The 26,721-nt window shown below is 60.3% G+C and overlaps 1 protein-coding gene across 1 annotated transcript in view; it reads right to left on the bottom strand.

The window, feature by feature from the left end:
- Positions 1-26,721, bottom strand: part of COL4A1 (collagen type IV alpha 1 chain) — a 130,317-nt gene that overhangs the window by 5,946 nt on the left and 97,650 nt on the right. The window contains exons 27-49 of the mRNA XM_051849972.3: positions 24,977-25,069; positions 24,790-24,894; positions 23,258-23,355; positions 21,867-22,017; positions 21,666-21,779; positions 20,880-21,047; positions 20,596-20,685; positions 19,497-19,649; positions 19,281-19,379; positions 19,108-19,197; positions 17,815-17,954; positions 16,838-16,964; positions 16,661-16,741; positions 16,204-16,302; positions 14,549-14,599; positions 12,170-12,355; positions 11,574-11,707; positions 8,586-8,658; positions 7,737-7,808; positions 6,359-6,487; positions 5,487-5,585; positions 4,432-4,644; positions 2,806-2,983 (exon numbers count right to left, since the gene is read on the bottom strand). Coding sequence (XP_051705932.1) covers positions 2,806-2,983; positions 4,432-4,644; positions 5,487-5,585; positions 6,359-6,487; positions 7,737-7,808; positions 8,586-8,658; positions 11,574-11,707; positions 12,170-12,355; positions 14,549-14,599; positions 16,204-16,302; positions 16,661-16,741; positions 16,838-16,964; positions 17,815-17,954; positions 19,108-19,197; positions 19,281-19,379; positions 19,497-19,649; positions 20,596-20,685; positions 20,880-21,047; positions 21,666-21,779; positions 21,867-22,017; positions 23,258-23,355; positions 24,790-24,894; positions 24,977-25,069 — 2,743 coding nt within the window. The remainder of the gene's footprint in view (positions 1-2,805; positions 2,984-4,431; positions 4,645-5,486; positions 5,586-6,358; positions 6,488-7,736; positions 7,809-8,585; positions 8,659-11,573; positions 11,708-12,169; positions 12,356-14,548; positions 14,600-16,203; positions 16,303-16,660; positions 16,742-16,837; positions 16,965-17,814; positions 17,955-19,107; positions 19,198-19,280; positions 19,380-19,496; positions 19,650-20,595; positions 20,686-20,879; positions 21,048-21,665; positions 21,780-21,866; positions 22,018-23,257; positions 23,356-24,789; positions 24,895-24,976; positions 25,070-26,721) is intronic.

Genomic DNA, 26,721 nt, shown 5'->3' with positions numbered 1-26,721 from the left:
GTGTCAGGAACTGCCCCCAGGGGTGTGGGAACAGGGGACAGGAAGCCGGCAGAGGGCCTGAGCATCCAGGCTGTTTCCTGTGTGTGCGAGTGAACAGGCTCCTGGAGGTGGCCTTGTGCCCCTGCCACCACCTGTCCCCAGACAAGAAGACAGAAATAAGACCTGGGGCGGGGATTCTGTCTTCTCCAGGCTGCCTTGGGGCCTGGGGGCTCAGGTGGCTGTGGAGGGGGCGTCCTGCCCAGCAGGTGGGTGACACAGTCACAGGGCTAAGGAGCTGTGCCTACCCCCACCCCCACCTGTGCCGTCTATGAAGAAACGAAGGCCATGTTGGTCACGTGGAGGGCTGGCGCTGTGGGGCAGCAGGCAGTTCAAATCCTGGCTGCTCTGCTTCCAATCCAGCTCCCTGCTCACGCACCTGGGAACGGCCCAGGCACTGGGGCCCTGCCGCCCACCTGGGAGATCCGGATGGAGCTCTGGGCTTCCGGTTCTAGGTGCTGCCGCCACTTGGGGAGGGTCTGTTTCTCTCTCTCTCTTTCCCTCCCTCCCTACACCCCTCCTTCCCTGTTTCTCTTATTCTGTCACCCTGCCTTTCAAATAAATAAATGAATCATTTTTCTTAAAAAAAAAAAAGACAACAATAACGAAACGCCCGAGCGCCTCCCTGAAGCTGAGACACAAAGCTCCCCCGGCCCTGTTCTGGGGACATCACCAACACACGCCAAACGTCCACGTGACCAAGAAGGCAAACAGAAAGCACAGACAAGAGCAACCATGTTCTACCTGACGTCCAAGGAAAGCTAAAAGAGAAAACCGGAGAAGTGGTTAGGCTTCCTTCCAACGCATGGAGCAGCTGGGTCTCCAACAGCACCGTGACCCGGCACCCGAGAGCCACAGGAGCCGCAGCGCAGGTGCTGAGCGGTACTGCCCATCCCCCCATAACTTCATTTATAGTCACAATCAATAATAGCTAGAACAGTATCCGAGAAAGCAGTTCAATATAATCCAAAACCTGACTCCTGCACAGCAGGCCTCCCCCAGCCCTTTGGGTCCAGGGCCCCGGGGCCCCCAGGCCCTGCCTGTGCCGTAGCCCAGGGGAGCCACTGCACTGCCCAGGGCCCCCGTGGCTCCTCCCGGGGTGGCGACGCTGCTTCCCTCAGAGGGAATCCAGAAAGCCGGGCTCTTTCCTGACTGCTAAGGAAAACGTCTCACCTGCGGCTCCTCGCACTCCTTGCTACGTGACCGCGTGGGGGGAAAGGACGGCGCCCAGAACCTCGCCCTGCTCAGATAAACGCGCTCACCGCCGCTCTCTGAGCTCATTCCGAACGCAGCCAAGCCCAGGAGGCAGGCGGCCAGCTCGGGACAGCCCAGACTGCTCGTCTTCACAATTCAACTTCCCATCCCGCCCCGAGGATCCGAAAACACGCTCCAGACGTGCGGTGGACAAGCGCTGACCGTGGGAAGCCGCTCAGGGAAACACACGCACTCACAGTGGAGCCACCCCCCCACCCAAGGCGGCAAATTGGAAAAAATTGGAACACTGTGTAAATTCAAGCATAAATAAACCCATCCAGTGTTTATGTCCAAAGCACAGATAAACACTCAGCACACCGACAGACACCCAGTGTGTGTGCCTGCGGTCAGGAGAGCAGCTCCCATCCATTCAGGTGGCCACGCCCAGAAAAACAGACACTACGTGTTGCCAAGGGTGTGCAGCCATCAGAAGCCCTGTGCCTGGAGGAGGTGGCAAGGTGCAGCCACTGGCATACAGCACGGTGGCGCCTGGAGAAACCGGAAACCGGGGCCGAGGTTGTGGCGTAGTGGATGGAGCCGCCCCTGCGACACCGGCATCCCATACGGGCACCGGTTCCCGTCCTGGCTGCACCACGTCTGATCCGGTTCCCTGTTAAATGCTTGGGAAAAAGCAGCAGAACATGGCCCAAGTGCTTGCGCCCCTGCCCCCCACGGGGGAGACCCTGGAGAAGTTCTTGGCTCCTGGCTTTGGCCAGGCCCAGCCCTGGCCATTTGGGGAGTGAACCAGCGGATGAAAGACCTTTCTCTCTCTTTCTCTCTCTCTCTCTCTCTCTCTCTCTCTCTCTTTCTCTCTGTAGCTCTTTCAAATAAATAAATAAAAATCTTAAAAAAATGAAAAATCACACTACAGTAGGAGTCAGCAATTCTACTGGGTATGGCCCCAAAAGAACTGAAGGCGGGGACTTGTCCACCCTTGTTCACAACAGCATTGCTCATAGCAGCTGGAAGATGGATGGAAGGAGTTCAAGTGTTCACACAACATGGCATATACACTTATGTGCACACTAGCACACACACATGTGCACACAGGCTCACACACATGTGCACACACATATCACACACATACACATGGTGTAACGTGATTTAGCCTTAAAGAAGGAAGGCCATTCCGACACATGCCACAGTGCGGATGACCCATGAGGACGTCACCCTGTGTGGAGTAAGCCGGCCACAGAACCACAAACGCCATCTGCATGAGGTCCTCAGGGCAGTCAGGTCCAGAGACAGGGGCTGGAGTGCTGATGTCCAGGGACACGGGGAGGACCTGACACTGGTGTCTCAGGGGCTCACAGACTCAGTTTTGCAGAACAAAAAGAGCTGTGGACACAGGATGTGGGGAGGGTTGCACCAAAACCCAGATCCTGCAACTAATCCACCAAACGGCAACGGGCAGAGTGCTCTGGGGCAGACACGAAAGCACCCAAAGGAGCATTTGTCCGGAGCACGGACCTGTCGCTTCAGTGCCATGTTCGTTCCTGCAAACGCTCCACTCACCTGCTGATGAAGGGCCTGATGTTGTCCCCGACGATGGGCGCCATGGACATGGGCATGGGCTCGGGGGTGGACAGCCAGTAGGAGTAGTCGTTGCGGGAGGCGAAGTTGCACACGTTGTTGATGTTGCAGAACAGGAAGGGCATGGTGCTGAACTTGCGCAAGCAGCTCCCGGCCGTGCCTGCACGCGGGCAGAGCGCCCAGTGAGGGCCGAGGGAGGGGCCCCCCAGAAGTCACAGGGCTCCAGCTGCCCGGTCACCAAACCCTCGGCTCCACACAACCATGCGCGTGGAGGCGAAGGGGCAGGCGTCGGGCACAGACACTGCTGGGACGCCTGCCCCCACATCGGACTGCCCGGCTCAAGTCCCGGCTCCCCCGCTCTCCCACTCTCCCGCTCTGGGACTGCCTGGCTCAAGTCCCGGCTCCCCCGCTCTCCCACTCTCCCGCTCTGGGACTGCCCGGCTCTGGGCCAGTCTCTGCTACTGCACCCTGGGAGGCAGCAGGGGCGGCTCCAATACCTGGCTCCCTGCCACCCACGCGGGAGACTCGGATTGCGTTTGGGGCTCCTGGCTTAGGCCTGGCCCAGCCACGGCTGTTTCGGGCATTGGGTTAATCAGCAGATGGAAGCGCTCCCTCTCTCTCTCTCTCTCTCTGTATGCCTTTTAAATAAACTGAAGATAATTTTAAATGGAAATTAAAATTTCTTGATTATCAGAAAGAAGGAATTACACCAAACAGGCCAGTATCATCGTCAACGAGAGTTCCACTCAACTGAAAGTGATCAGGCAGCGGGAAACTACAATGACGTGTTTAATGAAAGGGAGCAAAGCCAGCTGAGCAGAGAAGCCCCTCCCTCGCACTGACTTCTGGGAGGAATAACGTAACGTGCAGGAGGGTGCCCACAGCCGTCACGGCAATGTGGGCACACGGGCAGCTTCCTGCTGACCTAAGCTACCACCGGGCCGAGGTCTGCAGAGGCAGAACAGCACGGCCATTTCTACCACAGCTACAGGTCGGCTGTCCTGTTTCATGAACGTAAAGACACGGGGCCGGCGCTGTGGCACAGTGGGTAAAGTCTTTGCTCGCAATGCTGGCATCCCACATGGGCGCCGGTTCACGTCCCAACTGCTCCACTTCCAGTCCGGCTCCCTGCTAATGGATGGCCTGGGACAAGCAGCAGAAGACAGCCCAAGTGTTTGGGCCCCCGGCACCATGTGGGAGACCCAGAAGAAGCTCCTGGCTCCTGGCTCTGTCCTGGTCCAGCCCTGGCTGTGGCAGCCATCTAGGGAGTGAACCAGCGGACGGAAGACCTCCATCTTTCTCCCTCTCTCTTCGTAACTGTGACTTTCAAATAAATAAATAAATCTTCAGACAAAAAAAGGAACACTGAGGCAAACCATTACGTGTGCATCCTAGGAGTCCTGTCCTACTTGACGATGTGCAGATGAGTTCTGAATCGTATTCATTTAAACATTTCCCACGGTTCAGCTCGCGAGCTGGATTCCTCTCGTGAGGACGGAGGGCGAGCAGACAGGCCCTCACCACTGCTGCTGCACAGGCCGTCACGGCTGTACCCCGGGCCCCCCACGGACGCACACGCGAGGGACACGCGCTCTGCAGTCGGCTTACCCAAGTCCTGGCCGTGGGCCCGCTCGTTGCCTTGCACATAGAGCAGGGAGTACCCGTGATAGAGAATTTTGGTTCCAGGAGGGCACTGCGGGTCGTGGATCGTTTGACTGTGCCTGGTCACCAGGAAGCCGTGGTCCACAGATGGGGTGCCTGGGGGCCCCATGGATCCTGGCAGCCCATCAGGGCCTGGAGGACCAGGGAGCCCTCTAGGACCTGTGACAGGAAGACAACGCCATTTCCCAGTTACAAGCCTTCCAACCGCCGTCTCTCAGGCAGGTTTAGTCTCTCGTACTTCTACAAAGCCCATCATGTCCTCACGTGGCCAAAAAAGTGCACCACTCGCTAAATACGACCCCAGCCGCGGTTCACAGCCTGTCAGCTTTTCACCCACAAACCTCCTCGAGCTGTCTCCCTAAGCAGTGCGTGAGGCAGAGCCGGTACACAAAACACTGAATGAACGAATGAAACATGAAAACACAAACAGGAACCCATGAAAATAAGCTCACGGCGCGAGCAAGCGCGTGTCCCTCACGTGGAGTTTGGGCCCTGCGGACCAGACCACAGGTGCGGCTGGCGCCGGCGTGGCCGTGCCACATGCAAAGCTGCCACAGCCCCACTGGGCTGAGTGCTTTGTACAGGTCCGGAATGACCGTGGGCTTTAGCATCACAGTCACCACGGGATGTTCACAGCCTTCCCGCTTCTGAGGGAGGAGGGTCGGGCCCCGCTCTGGCTGGACACTGGGCGCCGGCCAATGCCGGCCACCCTGACTTCCAGTCCTACCTTCCCTCGTCCATTGCTGAACCAGCACACCTGCGGTGGCAGCTGGACTGGCCAGCTCTCCCAGCCAGTGGAAGACGTGCGCCTTGGTCAGCAGCATCTCTCCACCCAGGAAACACAGCCTCGCCCTCTCCCAGCTGGGCCCACTTCTTCCACTCTGGAAGGCTCTCCCACACCCTTTTCTACCTCTCTCTGTGGGTTTCCCCACACCAGGACCCTGCTTCTGAGCCCAAGACACAGGCAGAGGGTGGTGAGGCTGAGCAGCCCAGGAACCTACCAGGAGGCCCAAATGGTCCCGTCTCTCCTTTCTGGCCAGGGGCACCATCGAAGCCAGGAATACCGGGCGGTCCAGGTAAGCCCACCGATCCCGTCACGCCTGAAGCAAAGGAGGAAGAATTCAGGATCCCGGCCCGGGTGTCGGCACGCTCCCTTTCTTCCTCTCCTGAAAGTCTTCCTCAGTGGCCCGGGAGGGAGCGTGGCGGCCACGGATTGCAGGCCAGCCGCCCGGTCAGACAGCAGTCACAGGGGTGTACGCGGATCCTCCCGAGCGCTCCCAGGCAAGGGTGTGGGAGAGGGAGCCGTGTGACGTCTCCCCTGCCTCGTCCTGCTGCCTCACTCCTTAGGTGACGCACGCACTGCATGGGTCACGTGGTTTCCGTGCTAAGGATAAGATTTGTGCGGAGGGAGCTTCAGACTTCAGTCTGTAGGCTGCTTTCAGCGCTAAGCCTTCCCTCTCGCCTTGTTTGCCACCACGCCCGCCGACAGCTCCTGAGCCAGGCAGTGCTGAGCTCCAAGGGGCGGAAGGAGCCCAGGCTTGGGCGTGGGGCAGGGCTGCTCGTCCACAGCTCGTCCACAGCCGTGGCTCCCTCTTCTGCACGCTCATCTGCTCGCCGGGGGAGAGGAGGTGCAGGTGCACTCGCCCTGGAATTCCCGACTGAACCAGGGACATGGAATCGCGGGTCCTCTAGCTTTTCCTGTGTTGTACCCTCACTTCACAAAACGTCACGTGGCTCGGATACACACTAAGGGGACCCAGGAAAGTCACACTCAGACGGTTCGTAGAACCACCCGGAAGTTCTGACTGCCAACTCAGCCAGGAGGAAGTCCCGCCCACCTCCCCCAGGCCCCTGCCCCGCCTGGGGACCTTACCTTGCTGTCCTTTAGGGCCTGGTGGCCCCTGAAGCCCTTTCAGACCTGGGGGACCCTCAGGGCCTGGGAGTCCTGGCTCGCCCTTGATGATATCGTAAGGACCTGGGGGGCCAGGGGGCCCTGGGAGACCTGCGGGAATCAGATGCCGGGGTCAATCTCAAGGTCAGCATGCTGGGACACAAAAGCACAGGACCCTCACAAAGCACGCATTTCCCCTGCACAGCTGCTTTTTCCATCCCAAACCCTGACCTCCTGGGGCTGGGGAGACACTGACGCCATTCGGGTGGACGGCCCGCTCGGCCCAGCCCAGCCCAGCCCCAGCACCCGGTGAGCAACACTGGCTCTCCTGGGGCCGGGGGAAGCAGCGTCCGGACGCCTCCGCCTGGGACAGCTCCAGCAGCCGCACCCTGCGGTCCCCGGGACGCGCTTCCTGCTCAGCGCAGTCGCTGTGCTAACGCCCTCAAGGTGAGAGGCCCTGACCACCCCTCACAGCAGGTCTCGGGTCACCACAGCGGTGACAGCCTCAGCGTCCCCTCTGCCAGCCACGGCGCTGCCCCAGCGCACTCTCTCCTTCCCCACTCACCCCTGCTTCCCTCTCTTCCCACCCATTCTTTAGTGCATTGGGCTGCTCATGCTCTCTCCTAAAAAGCAGTTTTGAAAGCTAAGCAGGGCCCTGGAAGTAGGGTGTGCCCAGCAGAGCCCAGAGGGACCACAGGAGAGTGTGGTGGCTTCTCCCAACATCACTCCCTGCTGTCTGGAGCCCCCTGGCAGTGAAGGCCCCAAGGCCCTGGCCTGGGAGAACGGGCACCGTGCAGCAGGGGTGCTAGGCTGACCCTGCCGTACCTGGAGTGCTGGTTTCTGTCCGACGTCAGAGCCTGGGAGAGGCTGTGCAGCTGAGGTCTGACTGCAGGCCTGTCACCCACCCCCTGCCTCTGGGCTCTCCTGGGTCACGGATCCACACACGTGACTTCCAGGACAAGACGCTGGGGAAAATGCCACCCTCAAGAATCCTGACTGCTACAAAGACTTTTTAATCAACTGATCCCTAATGCTTTCTGACTACGTGTGCAAGGCTACGTGTGCGTGCTCGCTGGTCCTGTGTTTCCCCACCCACAGTCTCACACGTGCAAGGCTACGTGTATGTGCTCGCTGGTCCTGTGTCCCCACCCATAGTCTCACGTGTGCAAGGCTACATGTGCGTGCTCGCTGGCCCTGTGTCCCCACCCATAGTCTCACATGTGCAAGGCTATGTGTGTGTGCTCGCTGGTCCTGTGTGTCCCCACCCATAGTTTCACGCGTGCAAGGCTATGTGTGCATGCTCACTGGCCCAGTGTCCCCACCCATCAGGAAGGACTCAGGGGATGACGGGGTCTCCTACCTTTAGGTCCGGGGATGCCTTGATCACCCTGATCCCCTTTAATTCCCTGGAGGCCAGGAAGACCTTTCTGACCTGGACAGAAAGAGAACATTGTCGTGGCACCAGACTTCCAACCACACACAAACATGTGTGCACACACACGTGCAACACCACACAGATGTGCATCTGCATGCACACACGTGTACTCACACATGGATGTGTGCATATACCTAAACACAACCTGCACACACATGCATGCACACACGTGTACTCACACACAACCTGCACATACATGCGTGCACACACACCCCAAGCACAACCTGCACACGCATACACACTCGCATACCTCTACACACACACAGACACAACCGCAGAACACATTTCCAATCCCCACCACCACCTCAGGAAGACGCTACACCGGTCAGCTGTGTAGAATTTTCTCCACGTGTGCAGCACACTGTGGAATGGTCACAGCTCTCAGGGGGGCACGCGACACTGGTCTTGGACACAGCCTGACCCACGTGTGTCCCCCAGAGTCCACAAAGCTGGAATCTTGCTGTGTTCATGTTTCCGATAGAAATCTCAGGGCATGGAAGCTGGTAGGCACCCAATAAATGCTTGTTTAATGGGTTCATAAAGTAACGAATGGCCCAAGTCAGGACCTCTTATTGAGATGCAAACGACTGAGTCATGGATGAGCCCCTGATTCCTACTGAGAAACCAGAGGTCTTCACAGGGCGCTGGCAGGACGGGCAGCTGGGCTGCCACGCGGCAATGGTCTCGCATGAGGAGCAGAGCGCTGCGCTCTCGGCACGGCCGTGCCGGTGGTCAGGACGCCCTCCGACAGCATCAGCGAGAGCTGCGTCTTACCTTGAAACCCGGGAACTCCGGGGGGTCCCATGTCGCCCTTGGAGCCCGTGATCCCTGGAGAGCCGCCAATGCCCTGCACGGACAGAGAAATTCAGCGCTTAGGACACCGAGCACAGGCTGCTCACGCGCCCTGGCGACGGGAAATCCGGGACGGCCGCTGGGTGCCAGGTGTGGCAGACTTGGGAAAAGACGCGCCTGGTGGTTTCCTAAATGAAGCAGCAGCAGCTCCGTGCGCACCTGAGTCAGCAACCCGGAAACGGGAGCCATCTTGCTTATTCCCGTGTCCCCTTGGCGTGTCCACCCCCATGGTGCTTCCCTCGGCCAAAGTCTTCCACGCTGCGACCTTCCCCACTCAACACGATGCCAAGAACAAAGTCGCAACTCCATCCACACTCGTTACAGAACAGCACTCGTCTATCCACACCCACCACCTCCTGTGAAGACTTCCCCTGACACTCAAGCAGAGAGATTTTTCCTTAGAATGAGCTTCACAGGTATCTGAACACGGACTTCAAACACAGACAGCGGATTGATTTGATTCTTTTTTTTTTTTTTTTTTTTTTTGGACAGGTAGAGTTAGACAGTGAGAAAGGTCTTCTTTCCGTTGGTTCATACCCCAAATGGCCGCTACGGCTGGCGCTGCACTGATCCGAAGCCAGGAGCCAGGTGCTTCTCCTGGTCTCCCATGGGGTGCAGGGCCCAAGCACTTGGGCCATCCTCCACTGCACTCCCGGGCCACAGCAGAGAGCTGGCCTGGAAGAGGGGCAACCGGGACAGAATCCAGTGCCTCAACCAGGACTAGAACCCAGGGTGCCAGCGCCACAGGCGGAGGATTAGCCTAATGAGCCATAGCGCCGGCCAGCAGATTGATTCTAAGACACTAAAGAGGGATACTTTTCCTTTACAATATGTGCATTTTAATATCATTTAAATATTTAACTATTTAAATATCGTTGAAAATATCTGCCCATTTTCTTGCTATTTCAGTCTTGTTCCTTCCTCTGGGCACAGATAGTAACAGGTAAAAAGTTGCTGAAGGTGCCACAGTCACATAATATGAAAAGCATATATTCATAGATGCATACGTGCACACATACAGACAGACAGACACTGACCGGCAGCAGAAGTGAGGGGTCCAGGAGCAGAAGCAGGAACATACAAGTGATTGACAAATCACCTACGCTCCCGTCACTGAGAAACCTCCGTTGGGCAGGAAGCAATGAGGACGCACTCACGGGCACGCCCGGGGTCTCACAGGGAGGTGCACACAGCTCTGGGGACAGCGCATGAGCAGGTGTGGTCGCTGCCAACCACACAGCCTGCCCTAGGCTATGGGTGCACTGTTTTCGGGCACAGCAAGCCCAGCCTCCACAGCCCTGTCTGTGACAAAGTGCCCTGATGGCTCTAAGACGTGCGTCTGCTTCTGCTGAGCCACAGGGGACTTGGGAAAGAACTCCCTGGGCTCCTGCACCGCGGCAGGGTCCCACGGCAGCCCCTCCCGCTCCTGAGCTGCCCTGAGGCCCGGTTCCTCTCCACGTGGATCAGGGAGAGAGAGAGAGAGACAGAGACAAAGAGACAGAGACGGAAAGAGAGGGTCAGAGGAAGAGACGGAGACAGAGAGAGAAGAGCGAGAGAAAGAGCCAGGGCCTAGAACGCTCTCTGCTGAGGCATCTACGTGACCCCATCAAGCTGCACAAACACATCCTGCAGCCATGGAGGTGGCTGAGACTCAAACCAGAGACCCCCGGCCACCTCTCTACCTACCACACACACACTTCCATACACGCACAGACACACACACACACACACGACTGGTCACTTGGGGCAATGAGCTGTGCTCTTCTGAAGCCTAAGTCACCCCTGGGGACGTGAAATGGCCACCTGCAGCGCCCTGGCCACTCTGACTCTGAGGACGGCTGGGGTCTTGTACAGGGCTGCCCTTCACCAACCACACTGCCCCCCCCCCACCGAGTGTGAAAACCACACTGCCCGCCCACTGAGTGAAAGCCACACTGCCCCCCCACCGAGTGTGAAAACCACACTGCCCGCCCTGAGTGTGAAAACCACACTGCCTGCCCCCCACGGAGTGTGAAAACCTCACTGCCTGCCCCCCACGGAGTGTGAAAACCTCACTGCCTGCCCCCCACGGAGTGTGAAAACCTCACTGCCTACCCCCCACAGAGTGTGAAAACCTCACTGCCTGCCCCCCACGGAGTGTGAAAACCTCACTGCCTACCCCCCACAGAGTGTGAAAACCTCACTGCCTGCCCCCCACGGAGTGTGAAAACCACACTGCCTGCCCCCCACAGAGTGTGAAAACCACACTGCCTGCCCCCCACGGAGTGTGAAAACCACACTGCCTGCCCCCCACGGAGTGTGAAAACCACACTGCCTGCCCCCCACGGAGTGTGAAAACCACACTGCCTGCCCCCCACGGAGTGTGAAAACCATACTGCCTGCCCCCCACGGAGTGTGAAAACCACACTGCCTGCCCCCCACTGAGTGTGAAAACCTCACTGCCTGCCCCCCACAGAGTGTGAAAACCTCACTGCCTGCCCCCCACGGAGTGTGAAAACCACACTGCCTGCCCCCCCACTGAGTGAAAGCCACACTGCCCCCCCCAGTGCTGAGTGTGAAAGCCTCACTGCCGCCCCCTGCCCGCCCCCTGCCCGCCCCTGCCCGCCTGGCCGCCCCCTGCCTGCCCCTCGGCCCGCCCCCTGGCCGCCCCCTGGCCGCCCCCTGCCCTGAGCTTGGGCACCCAGCTGTCTTTTCTAGCAGCTTCACGTTTCTCCGCTGGTGGCTCCTGTCAAACCAGGTGGCTACACACGCCCCAGGAGTCTCCTACTCGGATGCTAGTGCAGACGCTGGCTCCGGGCCGTCTGGGTGTTGCCCAGGGTGTTGTCACATGTGTCACATGTGTGTTGTACACAGACTCATGACCAGAAAAGGCTCCTCTTAATAAAACCCCATGGGAAACCCACAACTCACCGGCATGCCCTGGAAGCCTGGATCTCCCTTGGGCCCTGGGGCCCCGGGGGCACCTGGCCAGCCTGGATTCCCCTTGTCTCCCTTCAGTCCATCCAGCCCAGGGAGTCCTGGCGGCCCCATGGGTCCCGGAAGCCCTAAGAGAGAGGGGAGGATCACGCGTTGGAGGGTGGAGGGAGACGGCGCGTCCCAGCACCGCTGGGCTGGGTGCTCTCTGTCGCTCCTGCCACCTGCCCGTCCCTGTGTGCAACGCCGCGTGGAGCAGCAGGAGACGAGGGACCAGGCAGATCCGGGAAGGAGGGCAGGGCTGTGGGGTGACCGGGGCCCGAGGGCCGTGCACCGGCGCGGGGTCGGGAGGCTGAGGCGCACTGTACAGAGGGCCCCTCTGTCCAGTCTCTGCAGCCATCTCTCCCAGAGGACCTAACTCGTTCAACAGGAACGACACAAGAGACGCCTTGGCCCAGGGAGACCTGTCGGCACGTCCCGCTGTAACAGGTGCCGTGCACTTGCACCACAGAGCTCCACCCACATCGAATCGCCTCTTCAACCGCATTTTCCACCTGCTTCTCCTTCAGACCCTGACCCAGCCTCGCGCTCACCTGGCAGGCCTGGCTGTCCCTGAGGTCCTCGGTCTCCTTTGGGCCCCTCCACGGGGCGGCCGGGAGCGCCAGGCAGCCCAGGCTGTCCTTGGGGCCCGGGAGGACCCGCGAATCCTGGCTCGCCTTTGGGTCCGGGGATTCCTGGGCTCCCAGCCAACCCTGGGAAACCCACGTCGCCTTTGGAACCTACAGAGAGAGAGCAGGGGGTGAGAGGCAGCCCAGGTGAGCACAGCAGCCGACACGCCACGTCCCCTTCCCCGGGAGCCCCTCGGAGGGGGCTTCTCGAAGCAGGCACCCTGTTCTCTCCTTTTAAAATGACACGCTGGGCCCCTCCCCCGGCCGGGGTGGAAGAGAGCAGGTTAGCACAGTGAGACCCCGGCTACCCTCCTTCACACGTGTAAAGGAAGCGTTCCAGACGAAGCATCTGAACATGGGCTCGGGGAGCCCACAGCCACGTTGCACAAATGAAGGCCTGGTGCCCGGGGCAGGGCTGCAGCCACGCAGCGCGGCAGTGCCCGCAGATCAAAGCAGTGAAGCAGGCACTCCCACGGCACAAGACCTGGGCCGACACTGCCTCGTGCACAGAGCCAGGAGGACACACACACCGCAGGGTGCCACTCCGCTTGTAGGGGACACACCGCGGGGTGCCACTCACTTGTAGGGGACACACTGCGGGGTGCCACTCACTTGTAGGGGACACACTGCGGGGTGCCACTCAGCTTGTAGGGGTGCACCACAGGGTGCCACTCACTTGTAGGGGACACACCGCGGGGTGCCACTCACTTGTAGGGGACACACCGCGGGGTGCCACTCAGCTTGTAGGGGACACACCGCGGGGTGCCACTCAGCTTGTAGGGGACACACCGCGGGGTGCCACTCACTTGTAGGGGACACACTGTGGGGTGCCACTCACTTGTAGGGGACACACCGCGGGGTGCCACTCCACTTGTAGGGGACACACTGCAGGGTGCCACTCACTTGTAGGGGACACACCATGTGGTGCCACTCACTTGTAGGGGACACACTGTGGGGTGCCACTCACTTGTAGGGGACACACCGCAGGGTGCCACTCACTTGTAGGGGACACACCATGTGGTGCCACTCACTTGTAGGAGACACACTGTGGGGTGCCACTCACTTGTAGGGGACACACCGCAGGGTGCCACTCACTTGTAGGGGACACACCGCGGGGTGCCACTCACTTGTAGGGGACACACTGTGGGGTGCCACTCACTTGTAGGGGACACACCGCGGGTGCCACTCCACTTGTAGGGGACACACCGCGGGTGCCACTCCACTTGTAGGGGACACACTGTGGGGTGCCACTCACTTGTAGGGGACACACTGTGGGGTGCCACTCACTTGTAGGGGACACACTGTGGGGTGCCACTCCACTTGTAGGGGACACACTGTGGGGTGCCACTCACTTGTAGGGGACACACTGTGGGGTGCCACTCACTTGTAGGGGACACACCATGTGGTGCCACTCACTTGTAGGAGACACACTGTGGGGTGCCACTCACTTGTAGGGGACACACCGCGGGTGCCACTCACTTGTAGGGGACACACCGCGGGGTGCCACTCCACTTGTAGGGGACACACTGCAGGGTGCCACTCACTTGTAGGGGACACACCATGTGGTGCCACTCACTTGTAGGAGACACACTGTGGGGTGCCACTCACTTGTAGGGGACACACCGCAGGGTGCCACTCACTTGTAGGGGACACACCGCGGGGTGCCACTCACTTGTAGGGGACACACTGTGGGGTGCCACTCACTTGTAGGGGACACACCGCGGGTGCCACTCCACTTGTAGGGGACACACCGCGGGTGCCACTCCACTTGTAGGGGACACACTGTGGGGTGCCACTCACTTGTAGGGGACACACTGTGGGGTGCCACTCACTTGTAGGGGACACACTGTGGGGTGCCACTCCACTTGTAGGGGACACACTGTGGGGTGCCACTCACTTGTAGGGGACACACTGTGGGGTGCCACTCACTTGTAGGGGTGTACCACAGGGTGCCACTCACTTGTAGGGGGTACAAGCCCGTGTGCAGTCCAGAGCACAGAGCCCCGGCTCCCCAGGAGCAGGGCTCACCTCCCACACGACCTCCGCCAAGCAGGACCAGCCTCATAAGGCCACAGCATGGACATTCCCATGACCCCCAAGCTTGGCCAGGACAGGGGCTGCCGCCCCTGCCACGTCACAAAGTCAGAGGGAGAGAGAGAGAAGCTCTGATCCTGAGTGTGCCCACACTGGGTCGGTCTGTGACTTAGCACCGCCACACGTGTCCTGCAGGACACGCACTGAGCTGGCCGGGCACGGGGGCAGCAGGGGCCGGCTGAGAGGGAGCGTGTGGGGAGCACACCATACCTTTGTCTCCTTTGGCCCCTGGGAATCCTGGGAATCCTCTTCCTGGCAGACCTGCAAGACAGGGGAGGGCCCAGGCCTCAGTCTCCACCACACTCAGGTGCAGGAGCAGCCCCCGTGCCCTCTGTCCACACTGCTCCATCCATGGGACCACGGGAGTCAGCGCCCAGGCCCTCTGTCCACACTGCTCCACCCGTGGGACCACGGGAGTCAGCGCCCATGCCCTCTGTCCACACTGCTCCATCTGTGGGACCACGGGAGTCAGCACCCGTGCCCTCTGTCCACACTGCTCCATCTGTGGGACCACGGGAGTCAGCGCCCAGGCCCTCTGTCCACACTGCTCCATCCATGGGACCACGGGAGTCAGCGCCCATGCCCTCTGTCCATGCTGCTCCATCCATGGGACCACGGGAGTCAGCGCCCGTGCCCTCTGTCCACACTGCTCCATCCGTGGGACCACAGGAGTCAGCGCCCATGCCCTCTGTCCATGCTGCTCCGTCCGTGGGACCACGGGAGTCAGCGCCCAGGCCCTCTGTCCACATTGCTCCATCCGTGGGACCACGGGAGTCAGTGCCCGTGCCCTCTGTCCACACTGCTCCATCCGTGGGACCACAGGAGTCAGCGCCCAGGCCCTCTGTCCACGCTGCTCCGTCCGTGGGACCACGGGAGTCAGCGCCCAGGCCCTCTGTCCACACTGCTCCATCCGTGGGACCACGGGAGTCAGTGCCCATGCCCTCTGTCCATGCTGCTCCATCCATGGGACCACGGGAGTCAGCGCCCAGGCCCTCTGTGTGTCCATGACAGAACTGCATTTCCACAGTTTCTGTAGGACACCCGTGCCTGGCTGTCGGTCACATCGTATTCTGTCCCAAGAACTTTCTAGCTCAGGCCTGTGACAGCCTTCAGCTGACGGGGCCTGTGAGGCTCGGGGCTTCTTTCCCAGGGCCCTCTGGAGACAAAAACGTAGGCTTTCTGGGGACGACACCCAACAAGCCCCCTTTCTCGAAGCCGCAGCGTGTGGCAGCAGACACAGGGGAGACAGCACACATGAGCGAGGGGCTAGGGGGCGAGGAAAATGCAGGTGTGGAGCAGGGAGGTTTTCCTCGTGAGTTCCATTCACAAGTCAGTGGATGCCCGACACACCGAGGAGGGGACACAGGAGCAGGGAGCCCGAGAACAAGGCTGGCACGGACAGCTCCCGCCCCCTCCCTCGGGGGCCTGTCCCTCCCATGTGTTTGTCACTGTCTTCGTCACTCATTGTACTACGGTGCGTGGGACTGCCCTGGCACGGCGGCCAGCTGGGCTCTGTCCAAGCTGCAGCCCTTGCATCGGCGACCGGAGCATATTCAGGGCCCGACAGGTGCTCCTAGAATCACTTCTGGAAGGCTGGGCAGAGGAGCAGGCACCAGGGAACCAGGCAGGGAGCCCTCCTGCCCGAGCACTGGTCCTGCAACAGCAGCGCTCCTGGGCCCGATGCAGGCCAGTCCACGGCGGGAGCTCGTGGTGCCGGTGGGATAAGGGATAATCCTCCTTCCCTTCTGCCCGGCCCTGCTGCACCGGCCCACGGCGGGGGTGAAAGAGCTGCCAGGACAGCACCCTCTGAACCTGGCCGGGCCCTGGGTGCAGACGGCGCTCACTCTGGAAGGCGGGGGACGTACCTGGTTCACCCTTCTCCCCGGCAGACCCTGGGATTCCGTCCCTGCCGGGCTCCCCCTTCTGGCCTGCAGGGCCCGTGGGACCGGGCTGCCCAGGAAGGCCTGAAAGACAAAGGCGCACAGGTGACTTGTGGGACCCTCTGGGCTCCGGCTACAAAGGTGCGCGTCTGACATTGCTCGAGGGGCTACTCCGAGGCTACCCCTGGCCTCCCTGACCCTCTCGAGCTGCTGCCAATGGAGAGAAAGCCCGAGACTCCCAGGCCACTGCAAACCACGCGGGCACTTGAGTCCTGAGTCCCAGGGGGGTGAGGCCCTGGAGGGACCCCATCAGCCCCCCACCCAGCGTGCTCATCTAAAGATGGAGGGGCAGGCCTGGCTCACCGTGGGGGGCAGCTCCCTGGGGTCTGCAGGTCTCCCACCCCCCACACGCCCGGCCTGTGCCCCAGGGAGGGGTCTCTACCTGCTTCTCCTTTGATGCCAGGAACACCGTCCAATCCGGGGAGGCCTTTGTCACCTTTCTCACCAGGCAAGCCAGGACTCCCTGAAGGGAAGACAAACTGCAGGGTGACCAAGTCTGGCTTCTCCCCGTCTTCCCTGAGCCGCAGCCACGTTCAGGCAGGAGCTCCCATGCACCTACCTGGATAGCCGGCACTGCCTGGAGACCCCTTCGGGCCTGGGGACCCCGGCATTCCTGGAATCCCGGTGCTGCCTTTCTCCCCCTTTTCTCCGGGGCTTCCTGGGAATCCGGCCACCCCCGGGTCTCCCTGTGAGAGAACAGCGAGCACGGGATTTCACAGCCGCCCCGGGCGTGCTCCCGACAGGCCTTCCGGGGAACGGCACGGTCGCCCCTCGTGCCCACAGGGAGCCTGGTTCCATGGCCCCAGCAGACGCTGAGACCACACCCAAGGCCTCACTGTGTGTCAGCACAGAACCTGCCCCCAGTGCTCCAGAGTATCTCTGTGGGGCTTCCATGGCCATCATGGCACAAATGCCACCTGCGCCACCGTTAGACTGGGTTGTCTGCAGGGGTGGGGAATGTCCAGCCCAAAGGCCGGACCAGGCCCAGGAAAGCATGTGGTCTGGCCCTGCCGAGGCAAGCACAGGACGGATTCAAACTCAATCAAACTGCAGCAGGCTAATTTTCCAGTCTGCGTGGCCTGCGAATGATGTCGGAGATACACAGCTGGACCTTGGCAGAAAAAACATTTCCCACACGGCAAGGAAAAAAGAAGTCTGCGTGTGGTCAGAGTTGTCTGAACCGCTCTGATCCCTGGCGGCTGAATCCGTGGCTGCGGAACCCAGAGAGAGAGCCGTCTGCACACCTCTGTCCTGAGAATCCACCCGATTCCTCACCACAGCGCCAGCCCCACCTCTGACAACAGGGCAAGAACTGGAGCACAGAGGGCCGTGTCTCCTCTCTCCTGCCAGCTTCCTCTGCCCCTCCCTCCCAGGGCCAGCATGCCACCTGCTTCTCCACCAGCTTCTAGAGCCTTCCTTGGGGCAGAGGCTGTGGACCGAGGAGGCGTTCACTGACTGCTCTTCTCTGAAAACATCCCCCAGGACGCTCTCCACCGAGACGGGGAGGGCGCGCATCTCCTCGCGGGCGGCTGTCACCTTGTCTCCAGGCCTTCCGGGAATCCCGATGCCAGGCAGACCTGCCTGCCCCTTCTCTCCTTTGGCTCCTTTCTCTCCAGGTAAGCCAGGGACGCCCTGGGGACCAGGGATGCCAGGCACGCCCTTCTCTCCCGGGGTTCCTGTAGACACAAACAATCGCAACTTGAACGTGCGGTTAGCCAGGCGACGCGGAGATGAAGGATGCGCTTAGCCACCTGCAAGCGACCCAGCTGGTGTCAGCCGCCCCTGTCACAACAAAGATGGAATCCTGTGTTCTGCAGGCCCTGGCTGTGCGAAGACAGGAAACACAGCAGCCCGAGGACGGCTCTCGTCTCCGTTTTACGTTACCAGTCCTCGTCAGCCCCACAGCGGGGGAGTCACGGCAGGCCAGGAGCAGCAAACAGGTGCCCAGTGTGTAATGCGTGTCGGGGTCACCTTAACTGGTAAACAGGTACAACCAGCGATCTCGGTGAGGACACCCCGGGGCCAGAGGCAGAGGTGCCCTACAGAAGCTCAGGGCAGACAGAGGGGCCACCTGTCTTGGTTGCCTTGGTCCTTTCTGGGGAGGTTCTCAGAAGGAGCCCCACCCAGACCAAGCGGGAGGGGCCTGGGAGTCGCCCCCTCCCCACTCCTCCTCCCTCTGGCTGCCCTCCCCGGGAACAAACAGGGTAGGCGACTGCAACCCGGGGCACAGGGGTCTTCTGAACAAAGCCCCAGGGCCCCAGGCAAGCGCTGATGTGCCCACCAGGAGGGGCTGGCACATGGGGGTCCTGTGGCGATGACGAGGAGCTGATCGTGTATGGCCCATGTCATGTGTTCCCACGCTGTGAGCTTTTACAGTGATGGGCGGTGTCACCAAACACCATCTACCTCCAGGGGAGATGAGTCAGAAAAGACACGACCCGGCCAGCACGGCGGCAGAGTGGGTAAAGCCGCTGCCCGCAGCGCCGGCGTCCCAGGTGAGTGTGTGTGTGTCCCAGCTGCTCCACTTCCAATCCAGATCCCAGCTGATGGCCCAGGTGCTCAGGCCCCCGCCACCCCCGTGGGAGACCCAGATGAAGCTCCTGGCTCCTGGCTTCAGCCTGGCCCAGCCCTGGCCACTGCGGCCATCTAGGGAGTGGACCAGCGGATGGAAGACCTCTTTCTCTCTCTAACTCTTTCAAATGAATAAACAGGTCTTTTAAAAAGGACACAACCACCCCACCAGGACCTTGCTGACGCGGCAGGGACCCCTCCTGCAGACACCCCCAGGCACCACGTGAGCACGCAAGACCCCCTCCTAATCCCATTTACCTGGCAAGCCCATTCCACCAACCGATCCTTTAGGCCCAGGGAGGCCCGGGGCACCTGGGGTTCCGCTGATGCCGGGATCACCTTTCGGCCCTGGAACGAGACAGAGGCGGCTCACGCGGCTGCGGCCCCCACAGGGCTGGGCAGCAGGCTCCTGCACACGCGTTCCTCTGTACCTGGCTGTCCTGGGTGCCCCGCCTGCCCGTCCTTCCCGGGCACTCCTGGGGTTCCAGGGTCTCCGCGGGATCCCTTGTCACCAGTTGGTCCGATTTGCCCTGCATGTCACAGGAGAACTGCAGTGAGACCCGCCTGCCTCGCGGGCGCACCCCTGCAGAAACACAGGCTGCCCAGGCCATCGCCCACCTGCCGGGGCCCGCCTCCCCCCCACCTACCTTTCTCTCCTTGGTCCCCCTTCTGTCCTTTCATGCTGCCCATGTCCACTTTATCCATGGAGCCCGGTTTGCCCGGGAGCCCGACGTCTCCTTTGTCACCCTTGAAGCCAGGGTCTCCCCTGGGTCCTGAGGAGCCCGGGAAGCCGTGGTCCCCTGCAGAGGAAGGAGAAGGCCCAATGAGACGCAGCCAGGCAGGGAGCTTCAGAGGCCGGCAGGGGAGCCGACAGGGACCAGCAGCCCCTCCAAAAGGGACGCCCAGCGGCACATGGACACAGCCACCCCCGGAGAACGGACAAGCAAGCCATCTCCTAAAAACTGCTATCTGCTAATAACTCTGTTTGCAGCTGGGCTTATTCCTTTAGATAACGTGCATTTCCTCTTCTTCCCCAAAATATCTGTCACTCCTGTTCAAACGTCCCTCGATTCTGAACAAAATAATAAGAATTTCCTCTTCTACCAAATACATCTTTCTAATGCCTCACATTTAAAGTCGACTCCTTTGTGTAAAGAAAAAAATACGTTGGACAGTTTCAAATATCAAGAGATGTAGAGCAGGGGTGGGTGTTGGTTCGAGCCCCAGCTGCTCCGATTCTGACCCAGCTTCCTGCTAACGCACACTGGCAGGCAGCAAGGGACAGCCCAGGTACTTGGGTCCCAGCCTCTCCCATGGGAGACCTGGACTGAGTTCCAGGCTCTGGCTTCTGCCCGGCCCACTCCGGGGTTTGGGCAGTGAACTGGCAGATGGAAGATCTCGGTCTCACTGTCTCTCTGCCTTTCACAGACGATCCAAATAAATATTTTTTAAAAAGAAAGAAAAATTATGGCTTGTAAAGTTGCCCAGTTTACAAACGTGGCTCTGAGGGCTGAGGCCCCGTGTGCTGGCGTGGGCTAAGGAGCCTACCGTGTCCCACAGGCCGCGCCCAGAGGCAAAGCCCACTCCCCTCTGACCCGCACTGTGAACTAAGTCCCAGGGAAGGCAGGCACTCCGGCCCCCTGCCTGACCTCCACTCTGTCCACCTCTTAAGAGGACAAGTGATCCGGGACAAGTGAAGACTTCCCCTGGAGCGCTGACAAATGAGGACACAAGGTGAGCACCTACCTTTTTCACCCGGCAATCCTGGGGCGCCCGCTGGTCCCGGCGAGCCCGGTTGCCCAGGGGTCCCCATGACGCCCATTTCTCCCTTGGGACCTGCGGCCAAAAGCAAGAGAAGTGAGCAGAGCTGAGAGAGCATGAAGGCCGCTGCCGCCGCCGCCGCCGCCGCCGCCGCCGCCGCCGCCGCCGCCTCCTCCTCCTCCTCCTCCTCCTCCTCCTCCTCCTCCTCCTCCTCCTCCTCCTCCTCTTCCTCCCCCTCCCAGGCAGGAGGAAGCGCGGACGTCACTCACCTGGGAAGCCAGGGATTCCAGGCGTGCCCTGCTGGCCAGGAAGCCCGGGGAGCCCCGACTGTCCGGTTAAGCCGGGAAGTCCTTGGGCACCTTTGTCTCCTTTCGGGCCAGGCATGTCCAGTCCCGGGAAGCCGGGGAAACCCTTCTCTCCTTTCACGCCAGGAGGACCTGCGGTTGGGCGAGGCATACCGACTGTGAGTTCGACGGCGCCCGAGCTTCGGCAGCAGGCAGGCCAGCATGTGCACAGGGGGGCTCCAGCGGGCACCGTGCCAGACGCTGGCGTCTGGGGTCTTCCCGACCATCACTGCACCAACAGCACCCTAGGGAAGAGCCCCGCTCCCTCTGCCACCAGCAGCCACAATCGCCCCTCGGCCTGGCCACGGTATTCAGGCCACCGGCCAGTGTGCCCCGACCCTGTGTCGCTGACCCTTTGCCCCGTCCGCCATCACCACCTAGTGTTCCCAGCGTAACTTCCAGTCATGACCCATCTGCTTACGTTAGCTACATAACGCTCTGGATTAAGGATTTAATTTTGAATGAAACTTACAGAGTTATTGAACATACAGTACAGGGAGGTCACTTTGGCACATAAACTGATCTCGGCGGGAGGCCAACAAGAAACCTACGGTCTACACTGAAGCACACACCAAACCTACCCACAAATGAGGGTTTGCTTTCGCCCCTGTGATTGGTGGGACTCCCCTCCAGGGGGACAACCCCGTCATCCCCCACCCTGTCATGGGCACGTGTGAGGGGAGGAGAATTTCCAGGAGGAAATGACATCACCTGATGAGCCTGGCGGTCCCTGCCCTCCAGGGGGGCCCATAGCTCCAGGGGGGCCTATTCCTGGGGCTCCCGGAGGTCCCACGGGGCCTTGTACTCCAGGAGGTCCGGGGTCACCTGGAAGGGGAAAGGTGGGCCATGAAGCGCTGGGTGAATGAACAGCCCCAGTGCCCTGCACAGCCCGGGTGGTCCCGCCAGGGTTACCTCGGATGCCCTGAAGCCCAGGGGGGCCGATGGCTCCATGCTCTCCGGGAATGCCGGGTCCCCCGACGCTCCCCTTCTCCCCAGGCGTGCCAGGAATGCCGGGAAGGCCTGGAAGGCCCTTGAGTCCTGGCAGACCAATGCCAGGCTCCCCCTAGAAGTCCCCAGAGCACAGAGAAATAAATTGGTCACCGAAGCCAGCGCTCTTACCAAGCCGACAACGTTGGGCCGCGAAGGCACCTGTGAGAACACCTCGTGCTCAGCCCTTGTCAGCAGTCCAGAGCCTCCCCTGACCCAGCCAGGAGCACTTCCTTCCCACCCCCCCACAGCCTGCAGCTAGGCAACTGTTGCCATTTCATCCCACAGAGAGAATCCAGGCTCCACGCGGCTGATGGACTTCCCCCCAGGTCTCCTGACCTATGCCTGTGCCCAGGACCTGTGGCCTCGTGTCCTGGGTGAGGAGCTGGCCCTAAGGAACTGACAAAGCCCCAAGAGGACGCCAAACGCCTGGGGACCAGCGCTGTGGTGCAGCCGGCATCCCATCTGAGCGCTGGTTCAAGTCCTGGCTGCTCTGCTTCTGATCCAGCTCCCCACCGATGTGCCTGGGGAAGCTGTGGAGGACGGCCCAGTGCTTAGGCCCTGCCACCTACGTGGTCTCCACGTGCAGACCCAGTGGAGTTCCACGCTCCTGGCTTTGGCCTGGCCCAGCCCCAGCTATTGTGACCACCTGGAGAATGAGCCCGTGGATGGAAGACCTCTGCCCCTCTCTCTCTGTAACTGTGCCTTGCAAATAAATCTTTTAAAAAATGCACACTGCTTATGTAACTTGAATAAATGAAGATTTCCACAGCAAATTAAACATTCAAAACTGTTGCATGGACAAAGCAACTCTGACAAATACACATGATAAAAAATACTTTCTTGGGGCCAAGAGTGCATTGAGAACACCTCAACTTAGGCATGGAGACAGGTGCTGTGAGGGAGGAGGGTGGACTAACAGACAGGTGCTGTGAGGGAGGAGGTGGACTAATAGTCACGGGGCTTGACAGGCACCTGCCTGCAGTGACGATTTGCAGATAAGGAGTGGCTGGACACGAGTGCCCATGTGTATTTGTCAGAGCGTGGAACTCCACTGGATCTGCACGTGGAGACCATGTAGGAGCTGGATCAGAAGCAGAGCTGACGGACCTCGTGGATTTGGCCTGATCCAGCCCTGACCATTGCAGACTTTTGGAGAGTAAAACTGTGGATAGAAAATCTCTTCTGTCTCTCCCTCTTTCAAATAAATAAAGCTTTTGAAAAAAGGAAACAACGCATGCCAGTCCCATCCTGGGGGGTTAATAACCACACTCATGTGCCCCTTCAATAACGACCCCAGGAATGCTGGGACCCACCTTTTGGCCTGGCACACCTGGGCTGCCAGGTGAGCCACTGAATCCCTGGCGACCTGGACTCCCAGGAGGTCCCATGTCTCCAGGTAAGCCGGCCGCACCTGTTGCAAAGAGCGAAGACGACAACTGGGTTATGAGGCTGCTCCCCACTTCCTGCACGTCTGTTTCTTATACTTTCCCAAATGCACCTGACTGAATGGAGACGGCCAATGACAGTGAGGCCCCTGGAGCTGGCTCTGAGGCCACCCTGGGCCCGGGCCCCTTCTAGCCCACCTGCCCCCTTCTCCTCTCACACCTCCTCGCCCTCCCCATTTCCTCTGTCCTACTCCTGTCTTCTGCCCCCAGACACAACAGACAGCGGCCAGGGCGTGTGCAGAGCAGGGAAGGCCTGGAGGATCCCTGGCTCAGGCAGCACCACCCCAGCCCTGCTGGCGTCATATCCAACACTCACAACACCTACAGGATCCAGAACACGTGGACCCGGAGGAATGCAGGCCACTGGCTCGCCAGCAAGGCTGCACCCACACCAGGGTCCCCCCGCAACACCCACTGACCACCTGGGCCTGGCTGCACGGCTCTCGTAAGCCTCTGACCAGCTGCCCTCCAGGTGCAAATGGGCAATGAGATTGCAGAACCGTGGGATGAGGCCCCATGGATGCAGGGCCAAGGCCCAGGACGCACACTGGGAGTTTCAGAACAGACGGGGTCAGATGGTGAGTGGCCCCAACCACCCAGCCAGCCGCCGCGTCCCCAGCAACACTGGCCAGCCAGGAAGAGGGCCCGGGAGGAGGGCAGTGATACGGACCTCACGGAAGCACAGAGAAGGTCCCGGTCTTAGTCCTGCTTGGACACCGAGGGCCTGCTGCCCTGCAGGGTGGACCTTCCTGGCTCTCGGGGACAGAGCGGCCCTGTGTTGCTCTCCAGGCATGCCCGTCTAACACTGAGAAGGGGCCACAGCGAGAACCCCCAGACGGGAAGCTGGAGACCGGTGTGTCAGAGCCGAGCTCGGCCAACAGAGACACGTTTCGGAACGCAGCGCTCACAGCACTTCCTGTCCGTCCTGGACGGCGCAGGAATCAGAGTGCGGGAGGAGGGCAGGCAGCCCGACAGGGGAGAGGAGAGGCGAGGGGTCTGGGGGAGACTCCACCCGGCTTCCTGTTCTCAGAAGGCGCCCTGGGGACGCCCCTCCCCCCGCCCAGCCCAGGACACCCAGTGCACCCTGTGCACACCCAGGCACGCTGTTTTCTCTGCTGACAGCAGAACACGTCTGAGCGTGGGTCTCCCACAGTGAGGCCACGCAGCCTGCACAGCGCTGACTCCCATAAACCTTGTACTTCAAGACCATGCGCTCTTTGACACGCAATCACTGTCCCCAGGCCGGGTGCACTCTTGGTGGCCCCCAACCGGCCTGCCCACCTCCTCCCTGCTTCCTTCTCGCAGAGTTTACAACAGGGTGAAGGGAGAGCCCAAGGCCATCACTGCTGGCCACCCCAGGAACAGACTCCCCAGGACCCACGTCTGTCCGGCCGGCTTACCCTGGGGGCCCGGAGGCCCTGGAAATCCAATCCCGGGCTGGCCCACGGCGCCCTTCTCTCCGGGGAGGCCTGGTCGTCCTGGGGTTCCAGGGAAGCCCCTGTCGCCTGTTGTGAGGAGGGCAAGTGTCAGCAGGAGAGAATCTTGAGCCATCCCCACCTCGGCCAGGTGAGCCGGGCCCCCCAGTACCTTGGGGGCCTTGGAAACCCGGGGACCCCGGCAGTCCTTCTGCCCCAGGCGGGCCAGGTAAGGGGACAACTCGTCCTGCTTCACCCTTCGGACCTGAGAAGAAAGAGCAGCAAACAAGAGTCCGTGAGGGGCTTCACTCCACCCTCTCCCGGGACCGTGCGCACCCAGACAGCAAAGTCGTCTAAGTCCCCTGAACGGGCCCTCTACGTTTCCAGAACCCTCCACAGCAGGAGTACCGAGATCTAAGTCACCACACTTCCCCGTGCTGTCACTCTATGTTTCTAGAACCTTCCATAGTACAAGTACCCAGAGAGTATAGCCGTCTGTTTCCATCTTGCTCCTGTTTCTAGAATATTCCACAGCACCACGAACACCCAGAGAGCAACGTCATCTGCATTTTCTCTTATTTCTACATTTGCAAAACTCCCATAGCATCGTGAGCAACCAGAGAACAAAGCTGTCTACGTTCCCATCTTGCCCACTTCTAGAACCTTCTACAGTACCATGAGCACCCAGAAAGCGGTCATCTACATTCCCGTCTCGCTCCTCTACATTTCCAGAACCTTCCACAGAGAGGTGGTCTTCACTACAAAACACACGTCCAGAGAATCCAGAAGTCTGTTAGACATGAGGCTGCCTCCGAAGCTCAGAGCGTAGTCATGGGCAGTGTCTTAAACAGCCTGTCTCAAGAAATCCTAGGAGCTTACTGTACTCTCTGCTTCTCAGACAGACTGATGCTGAGTTCCAGGCTGGTCTAAATTATACCCACCTGGCAGCAAACTACCCAAGTGACGCGAAGACAGGTGATTATGTGTTGTGCTACGCATGGATTGCCCTCTACCTGCAGCCAGGAGGTGCGGGCCCGGCTACGAGGGTGCCCACAGCCAGGAGAGCTGCGGGACTCGGGGTTCAGCTGTAGAAGGCCCTCCAGGGATGTGTACGCGGGGTTCTCCAGGGCGTGGGGGCCACCAGAGGCAGCCACACCGCGGGAGCCAGGCCATCAGGGCTGCCAAGCAAACACCATGCTGGCAGGCTGAAGGTCAGTCCTCTGATCCTAGAGCCCACGGGGTCTGCAAGCCGGGGAGCGCCACAGAACGTGGCCCGTGGTCAACCCGGCCTCAGAAGCTTCTCCCACCCAGCCAGCAAGGACACACAGCGACCCATCTGATTATTCTGATGGTAGCTTCCAGCAGTAAAAAAAAAAGTCCAATTCCTTTTACAGCTCCGAATATTTGCACAAAGGCGCTTGATCTGTTGGTTTTGGAATCGAGAGCCACCAGTAGCAGTGATCAAAGCTCCCTCGTCCTGGGTCACGGGGGTCTCTCTGGGTCAAGCCCGGTATGTCCCTGTCGCCAAGAGTCACAAAAGGGACATTTCTGGGATTCTTGCTGACAAAGACACTTATCAAGGGACTCCTAATTGGGTGCTGAGATGTGATGGCGAGAAGGACAATCCAAGAAACAGGGCACTGCCCTTGGACGGGCATCCAAGACCAGCGAACGCCCCCACTTCGCAGTGCTCGGGGGCTTACATTCCAGCCTACCAAGCAGACAACAGCCCCGAGTGGGTAGGATAAAGCCTGGACTAGACGTGCGGTTAGGGACCGAGTCTGCACACACGTGAGCAGGAGGGGTGGGCTGCTACGGCTCCTGCATCGCTCCAGCTACCCAGTGACTTTCCCAGGGTCTACTCGTCACCTCCAGTCACCCCAAGTCCTCATTCACTTTCACAGTTTTCAAAAGATC

Source organism: Oryctolagus cuniculus, chromosome 9 (genome assembly GCF_051225735.1).
Source record: "Oryctolagus cuniculus isolate XC-2025 breed Fujian yellow rabbit chromosome 9, ASM5122573v1, whole genome shotgun sequence".
NCBI classification, from domain to species: Eukaryota; Metazoa; Chordata; class Mammalia; order Lagomorpha; family Leporidae; genus Oryctolagus; species Oryctolagus cuniculus.
Note: the sequence above shows the minus strand (reverse complement) of the source record. Positions and strands in the feature narration are given on the sequence as shown.